At 33.3% G+C, this 9,775-nt stretch overlaps 1 protein-coding gene across 1 annotated transcript; it reads left to right on the forward strand.

Annotated features, from left to right (window-relative positions):
• The first annotated feature begins 2,585 nt into the window (after positions 1-2,585).
• On the forward strand, positions 2,586-2,912 carry LOC125861393 (trihydrophobin-like). Its single transcript, XM_049541306.1, has one exon. It carries the CDS (start codon positions 2,586-2,588, stop codon positions 2,910-2,912), a length of 327 nt encoding a protein of 108 aa, XP_049397263.1.
• The last annotated feature ends 6,863 nt before the right edge of the window (positions 2,913-9,775 follow it).

Raw genomic sequence — 9,775 nt, forward strand, 5'->3', positions numbered from 1 at the left:
ACGTAAAAAATGAAAAAAAAAATTGAAATAATTCTCAAAATTAATTATTTTTTTTTAAAAAATAATTGATGGAGATGTCATGGGGTGGCCTTGGTGGGAGGGTCCAAAACATTTTTTTGGAGGGGGGAGGGGGTAGGGGTGGTAGCCTGGTAGGAGTTTGGTGAAGTAGAAAAAAAATTTAAAATTTGAAATATTTTTTGAATTTTTTTTTTTATTTGGGGGAGGGGGGCCGGTTTGGGGGTAGGGGTTGTGGGTAGGTTTGGGGATAGAAGCAAAAATATATTTGAAATTTAAAAAATAAGAAAACTTAAAAATTTTAATTTTGTTTTTTTAATGAGGAGGGTCGGGTACGAGGTATGGTGTAGGGTAAGACCATCTTTAACCCACTTCTATTTTACTCTCAATTCTCTATATTTAGAAAGTAAAATAGAGAATGTGCACTCCAACCCACCTCCACATCACTCTCTATTCTTCATGTTAGAGAGGTGAATATGAGAACTACTATTCACACTCTCTATTTCACTTTTTGAATATTTTATTATTATTTCTATTACTTTCTAATTAATATATTATTTTACATATAATGTCATTAATTAAATATCTAATATTCACAATTCTTTTAAATGTAATATATTATTTAATATATACTACTTTCATCCCGAATTAATAGTATTTTAATTTTTTTCTAATTTTCGTCAATAATATAATTTGATTTTATTATTAATTTTCACTATAAAGAATACACAAAATTAAAATGATAAGATAAGAATTTTAATTTTAAAATATAATACATAATATGATAATTTAAATATAAGATAACAATACAATACATAACATAATAATTTAAATACAGGATAAAATACAATACATAACATAATAATCAATTCACGATGAAACAAGAAATCATGCCGAAAAGATGTTGAACGTGCATTCGGAGTTTTGGAATCACATTTTGCAATTATTGCAGAACCATCACGTTTTTGGAGAAAGGAAATGTTACATGATATAATGAGGATGGACGTGATCTTAATGAACCAATTCAAGATGGCGTAGAGGCTCCAACTTCAACGACAGAAATGGTGGTAGATAAAAATCGTCGATTTAAATAATTTTTAGCTAGACATAAAAAAAATTAACGACAAAAATGCTCATTTTAAACTCCGTAATACATTAATCGAGCATTTATGGGAGCAACATAATAATTTCAAAAATTGAGTGTTTATGTAATGTTTATGTAATTGTATTTCACCTTTATTTGAATTTGTCCATTAATTTGTATATTATATAATATTTTTTTGCAATTTATGTTATTTAAAAATTTAGAATAAAATATAATTTTATATTAAATAAAAAATTTGAAAAAATATTTTTTATATCACATGAAAATTATATAAAGTAATTATTGGGAAAAAATAAAGGATTTATATTATGAAATAAGAAAATAAGAATGAAATAGAAATAATAATATAATATTGAGGAGAGAGAAAAATATTTTTTTTAGAGAGTAAAAATAGAGAATTGGGTTGGAGTTGATTGTCTGAAAAAACAGAGAATTCTATATTTGAAGAGTAAAATAGAGTGTAGGGTTGGAGATGCCCTAAGAAAAAAAAATATCAAAAGATGAAGTAGAGTTTTGAAAAATATTTTCCTTAAGTTTTGAAGGGAAGTCAATTTCCTTAAATTTGAGGAAAATGAGTTGATTTGAAAACATTTTCCAAACAACAAGCCAACCAAACATGAAAAAATTAAAAAATATTTTACAGAAAACATTTTCCTTCTTACCAAACACACCCTAAAAGAAAAATGAGTAAAACTCAAATTTTGAAATTAAAATATTCAAGAAAAGTGGACATATTAAATTAATTACTATTTTTTTTAATTTTTAAAAATTAAAAGGGTAGGGGCTACTGCCTCATTTATTCAAATAAAAAATTCTAAGAAAATTGTACGTAACAGGTGGAAAGACCCAAACCTAACAAAATACAAAGACAAAACATAACAAATTTTGTGATGTATATTAAATTTTGATGATTTTAAAAAATCTCTGCTCCTAATATATATTTCCCTTTCTTTTTTTATTATATCTTTCATTGTCTTTTCTTCTTTTTCTTTATTTTTTTCTTTTTAAGACTTCTCTCTCCCTTCCTCTATTTTCTTTTTCTTTTTCTCTCTACATTTTTCTTTTCTTTATCGACTTCAACTTCATTATCAAAATTCATTTCTTCTTTGTCATATTACTCTTCTTTTAATCCTTTTGTTTTTAGTTTTACGAATTATTTTATTTAATTTTTAAAATTTTGTGAAAGAAATAATTAATATTTTTGAAAACATTAAAATAAAATTTGTAGAAAATCAAGCAACTATAATTGTTGTTGCAACAATTATGATTATTTTTGCAATAGTTATTGTGGTTGCTGCAATAACTTCAACAACTATTTGAATTGTTGCAACAATTTATCGATTGTTTGAATTGTTGCAATAATTGATGAAATTATTGCAGCAACTTTGATATAGTGGTTGCAATAATTTCGACAACTGCTCAATTTTTTATAGAAGATTAGATAAAGGAGAAGCCGATGAAAGAGATGACTATAGTTCTAGCGGAGAAGGTTTGTGGTGTTGGTAATGACAATGAAGGAGGAGATAATAGTGGTTGCAACGATTGTAACAATAACGATGGAGGAGAGGAAGGAGTAGAAGGAAGAAGAGAAGGAAGTAGTGATGTTGGAGGAGGAAGTAGTGGTGATACAGGAGGAAGAAGAGGAGGTAGTGGAGGAGTAAGAGGAGATGGTGATGGTAGTGTCATAGGAGAAGATGGTGGTAACAACAGTGGTAGTAAAAGGAATAAGGACGGTAGTGTCTGTAGAAAGGGTAGAGAAGGGGAGGAAAAGACAAGGGCTTTATGTAAATAATAAAATTTAAGGATTTTAAAATTAATGTTGTTAGCATTAATCTTAAATTTATCACCTCTACTCAATCATTATAAGTTGTGTCACTTTTTTTTTAATTCTAAAACTTTTTTACCACACATAATTATTTTTCCCAAGTTTTGAGCTCTTATTGGATAAATAAAATTTTAAAATTTGTGCATTTGGTAACTGCACATGTTTTTTTCTATTTTGCTTTATAAAAAATTGTGGCAAAGCCACTAATTATTGAAGAGAACAATGATAGAACAAAGGACACCTAGCCCATGTTTACTAGAATAAAAAAAGATTAGGTCAAAAAAGACCTAATCCAAAAACAATAATAGAGAAGAAGAAAATTTTAAATAGACAAACTTGATTAGTTAAAATTGGAAAGTGTTAGAAGTCACATCTTCATCGTCTCTCATCTCTCAGTCAAGCTCCAACAATAGCATTCTCTCCCTCTTCAAGCTGATTATTTTTTTGGGAATTGAGACACTCCAAATCTCGACTGAAAGAGTAGCTAAACCATCTTATCTACTTGTTTCTTCGTCTCAAAATTTTCCTTGATCTGTTGATCCAGATTATTATCTTTAAAACTCGCAAATCAGAGCTCGAACCACAATTAAGTATCTGTATCACTACTCTTATTTCTTTGCACTAGTACTAGTTTTTCAAGGACTCAATGAGTTGAACTCCAATGAAATATAATTGATATCACCATTAAAGCCTTTGATTAATCAATACTACCACTCTGAATTGATAGATTATTAATTAGTGCGTTGATATGCCCTAATTTACACTTCAATTAAGGAACATAAAGCGGTCATTGTTAAATATAGAATTCAACTAGGTTGGGGTCAAATCCCACAAGAAATAAGGTGAAAACTAAGCCGTATGCAGTTATTTAACTATTAGGTACTTATTTCCAAAACAAAATGAGCAATGGAGGGAGTTTTGGGAATCAGTTTAAAGTCAATTCGTAACAAATAACACTTAACAATAGCACTTGCTTTAAGATAATTATTGAGAATTACCCAGGATTGTGTTCATCGAGACTCCTTAACCAATCGTCGGGTAAGTTATAGAACTAGACTCCGCAATGCTTAATATTCCAGTTTATCAACCACAACTACAATTAATGGTCTCTCAACCACATCAATTGATATCACTTTCATTATCTCGAACTAAATGTTTTTTTATCTCAATTCGATGATAATAACTCAATTAGTTCATCTTGCTATAACAATAACTGTTATATGGGTTCAACTCTCCGAATTGTATCATTAACTATTTACCCTGATTTTACATTATTTTACTCAAACAAGTCAAACCTAGGACATTTCCTAATGCTTGAAATCATTAAAAATTGATTTAAACGAAAGGGTTAACGATATATATGTTTACAATGCAGAGTTCATCCCATAAGTTCTCTTGATTTAGGACAAGTCATCATGGATCCCACAACCCTTGGTTGTGAAGTTTATCCACTCATGCTTAGTGAAATAAAAACAATAATTGCATTCATTCAAGAAAAATGGAAACTCACAAGAGATGAAAGCAGTCAACGATAATAATTTCAATAAACTGTGAAAATCTCCTTCAAAACTTAGCCAAAAGCAGTCGTCTTCTTTAATAAAATTTCATTAACAATTTTGATGCTGAAATAAAACTCTAAAAATGTATTTATAGTTTCCAGAAAATTCAAATTTAAAAACACAAAGTGCAGTTTCCGAGGTACGTTTGACAAAGGCCCTGATGGCCTGTCATAAGAGTGACTATCCGTCGGAGTGGCCATTAATAACTCTGAAACTTAAGCCTGACTTTTGGTTGTGCGACGCTAGTGATGAAGGCTCATCAAAAGGCTTACGACTCATCGCAATAATCGTCAAAGTTGATTGACACACCTGAGCCTCCTGCATGTTTGACGAGGTAGCTGACGGTCAGTTAAAAAGGTGACAACCTGTTAGTGTTGCTGTCACGACTGTTCTTCTGGCACTTAGATCCATTTCACTCTTTTTTCTATCTTCACATTTTCCTGACTAACATAGTGTTAAACTATCAAAATAACATTGTTTATTACTTAAGATCTCACAAATATCCTTAGTAAAAGCATCAGATGTGATGTCAAATGTTGGCACATCAACACCCTCAACTTAGCATACTTTCTTGTCCTCAAGCAACACACAACAACATCAGCTATCAACATTTGTAGCAGTATACTCATGCATGCATATGCATATCAATTAATGCTACAACTCAAAAGAATCTGGGACTTGGGTATCAACAAACAACTTGGAAAATGTGCTAAAAAATCAGTCCTCAATAGTGCATTACTAACGCCCTTACCACAAAGAAATCCCTACCACTCTCATGACAAGATCTTATTTGCAAGGGATAAACCAAAATACTTACGCTCAGAATAAATTCAAGCAAGGTACATACAATCCATAGTCTTTCCCTTATTAGATTGTCACGACCCAGGGGTACCCCATAGATGTAGCATGGTGTATAGAACCCCGAAAGAATCCATACAAGGCACTTAGTCCTCATAACATAAGAAAAAAACAATAAGAGTGAAAACACAATTCAAGTCTAAAAATTTTCATAAAGGAAAGCGGAAGTCTAGACACTTAGTCTCAATATATCCATCTATTACAATCTTTGATTGAGATAGGGACTAGCCCACACAACATGTCTGTAAAGGGAAAGTACATGAAAGGAACTACAACATGTGAAAAAAATTCCGTCCTCGAACCATGAGGACTCACCAAGCTTGAAAGAAACTCAAGTCCAAGTTCTTGCCACAAGAATGATCACCTCGAGAACCGAACCCTACACTTGGTGAAAAATGTAAGAAAAGTAGGCGTTAGTACAAAAATGCACTAAGTATGATAGCCATGCATAAAAACATTAAAACATGCTAAAAAGAGACATTTTGTTTCATGACATACAATTTGACAAGTTTAAACATCATATAAACGGTTAGAGGTCATAAATCACAAACATGGACAATATAAGTCAACAACATCTTTCAAACCTTTAAATTCATGTACAATACTTCTTAAAGTAACCTTAGTTCATTAATCATGTTCATGTTCTTGTTCTTGTTGTGGGAATAAGCCTTAACCGACATGAGACCATGTGAGTCATAACATGATCACCCGGTGTTCCCCACACTGAAAGGGTTGCCCTACTTGCTTAAGGTAGAACTATGGTTTGTTAGCTTAGGTGGATCCACTAGCTAAATGACCTACGGGGGCATGCAGTTTATGGGATAAGGAGATTGTTACTAGAAACCAGGCCTCAACTAACAGGAGAGCTTCCATCTCATTGCCAATACCCACTCGGTGCTAAGCATAATTCCCATAGAATACTTATTAAGTCTTACTTAATTCATGTCTCATGGAAGGATGTCCTTGACAACCAATCTGAGTTAGTTCATTAGGATAGCTCATTAGATTATGTGTGAGGAAACCTTTCATCGTCCATGTCTACATATATATCTTAGATTCAATTAGGCTTGAAAGCCTTTCAACCTTAGAATCATCATTACGTGAGAAAACCTTTCACATCATGTTCATTATGAGTTCATGAAAATAACCTTTCAATCATCCCACAACAACAACATAATCGTTGACACTTCACTCTCAAAGTGTCCTTAATGCATTTACATAACTTCATGAAAACATGCATAATCTCATCAACTTACCCTTTTGAAGGTTCAAGCCCTACTATCAATAAACACATCTAGAATTTGAGCATTAGACATGGATATAATCTTAATTTAAGTAACCCAATCACTTCATGCATAATTTCATAACATTTTTCTTTCATCAACAAAGACCCACATCACAAATCACAATTGAGTAATATGGGGGTTTCATGGGTTCTTGGGAATTCATCATAAAAACATAGGGAAATCATCAATTCATACTTAATATAACATGATTCAAGCATTATAATCATTTTTGAAAGGAACCCATGACTTTGGAATCAAACCCTAACTTTTGGGGATTTCTATCTTTGAAATTGGGATTCTGAGAGTACTCGATGGGTGGAAGCTACCCATGGATGAAAACCACCACACCTTGACTCCAAATGCTAGCCTTAAATGGAGGAACTTGACCCTTAGCTTGAAACCATAGATGAATACTTATTCTTCTTCTTCAAGTTCTAGAGAGAATATTTGGGAGGAGATTTGAGTTCTTTTGGGGAAATTAGAAGAATGAACTAAATGGGGTGAATTTGGGGTTAAAAGGGCTTATATAGGGAGTTCTAAATATAGGTAAAACGACATAGTATAGGAACTAATTAATTAGGAAAAGACCTAACTAACCCTAAAAATAACTGCCAGTTGGCCACCTACGGACCCCCCCCCTCGACGGATCGTGGATGGACCTACGGTCCGTCCTGTACGTCGTCACTAGATACAGAGAATTTTGGCCATCGATGGAACCCTGGACCCACCTACAGTCCATAGGTCCCTCTGTGGTCCATGGTCTGGACCTTCTCCTAGTGACCCATCGACGGGCCGTGGTCTGACCCACGGTCACGTTGTTGGTCATCAGAGACCAGATTTTTGAGGCCCCTCAACTTTGGTCAAGTGTCAGCCCACGGACCACACCTATGGTCCGTGGTTCAACCCACGAGTCATGGTTGGCCTCCGTGGCTAGCACCTGCAATTCCCCATAGATTGGTTTATTTCCCTCTTTCGAAAATGGGGTGTTACATAGATTCACTCTGAATTTACAGATAATTGGACTAGGATCACATTAGGACTTTTTTGGCTTTTAACATAGGCTCACGCTAAAGGTGGGATTCATTTGGTAGTAGTGACTATTCCTTCCTTGTAACCGACTTTGCTTTTCTCCTCCTTCCAATCATCCTTATTTCTCCTAATAATCCAATTTTCCAATACCTCGGAGGTGGCTCTTTGTTTATGAACCAAAATCTTCCAGATTTTGCATGGTACTTATCCATCTTTATCCACACCCTATTTTGTCTTTCTATATACACTAACAGTAGCCACCATCAACTTAGGTCTTTTGCCTAAACTAAGGACACTATATCCAAGGAGGGACCAGGGCCAAGAAAGAGGCTTTTAAAAAGTAAATAGGGAATCTAAATAAGATAGCAACAAATAGGTTGTCATTTAGGCTAGAACTTTGGGATCAATGGGCTTCTTACTTCATTGGGTTGGTCTTTCAGGTAGAGTGGGCTAATTTTAACAACGTCCTACGATCCTTTCCTAACCCAATGTCTTTCAATCAGTGCAACATAAACCAAGCAAGTTCCAGATGCATATACAAGGCAAGAATGGAATACAAATACTCACAATCACACATGGCTTAGTATACACTGTCAACTTTCAATTGTCAAGTTTTATACAAGATGCAATAATTTAAGTTATTTCATTCATACTCAACAGATGTCATAATAAGATTCTAAAAAGTCACAACAATATCATCAACACATTTTAATTCTTATAATCATACTTGCTGCAACATATATATATATACAGAACTGACTCAATACACCACACCAATCTTTTGTACAAGAGATACTTTGACAATCCTAAACATGTCAGTTCTACTAAATAATGACTAAAAGGGAAAAGAATCACATCCAAAAAATACCTAGGCAAATGATACCCCCCCCCCCCTCCACAAAAGAATATGTTGTGCCCTCAATGCATCCAAAACAACAATCAATGATCATAGGGCTTGGGTTACCATTGACGCTCTAAGCTCCAAAGTGTGGGTCTGATGGTAGGGCAGTGTTCTCTATTGTCTCTGTTGCATTAGTAGTGGCAAGAGTCATCAGTGACAGGTCAACCGGGGTGTCATCATCCAAAAGCTATGAAGAACTACCGGAAGCCTTATTAAGACGACCTTTAAGATCATCACTCATCTACAAAGATAGAACATCATCTACCTTCACTTGAGCAACCAAAGTTCCATCAGTGCATTAAAGATGTCATAGGGATCTTTCCAAACCAAATTAACTCTTCCACACTAGGAATGAGATTTTGAAGGGACTTCCTTTTATCCACAATTTTTTCATGTCTTCAACTTTGTCTTTCTCGTTTCATGGAAATTTTCAAAATAATTTTATTGTGAATTTATCATTACTAATTTTAGTCTACCAAACTTTGTAACCTTGATTACTGAGATAAGAAGGATGAAACTTTGCCTGAACATGGTCCACCACATATTTTGGAACAAAATTTCTCATTAGTGTATAACATAATCTATCCTACTTTAAAATTTTTGTCATGACCCCAAAATGGACGTGATGAAACTTGTTTTTTTCCACAAAGACAAGTCAACCTCAACTTAACAAAGCATAAGAAAAAGCGAAAAGATAAAACAAGAACAAGATAAAAGCGGAAAACTTATTCATTCTACTATAACCACAAAAATTGTTTGTCATGTGTACAAACCACTAAAGTAAATACAAAAGTTGAAAGATAAATACAAGTCTCAATGTATTTATTTCTCAAGTAGAACAAAACATAAAGTAAAAATGAGAGGTATGTGATTGCTAGTTTAACATTTATCAAAAACACTTCATCCAATTCTAAGTGCAAACGGTCGTTAAGCAATATATAACCCAACAATTGAGTTGGGGTAGAATTCCACTGGGAGCGATATGTGTTCAAATTCAATCAAGAAGTACGAATATGATCTAATTAGATATAGGAATAGAAATTATCGAAAAAGACATGAAACGAATTAAAAGGGCTGACACGAATGTCAGATGGGGTATTGGATTGCAATTATTAATTACTACGCAATCACAAACAATTTGAACTAACAATAAGGAGAGGAATTCTCGGGATGTGATCGATTATAGGCAAATTTCGA

This window comes from Solanum stenotomum, chromosome 4, assembly GCF_019186545.1.
Source record: "Solanum stenotomum isolate F172 chromosome 4, ASM1918654v1, whole genome shotgun sequence".
In the NCBI taxonomy this organism is placed as follows: Eukaryota; Viridiplantae; Streptophyta; class Magnoliopsida; order Solanales; family Solanaceae; genus Solanum; species Solanum stenotomum.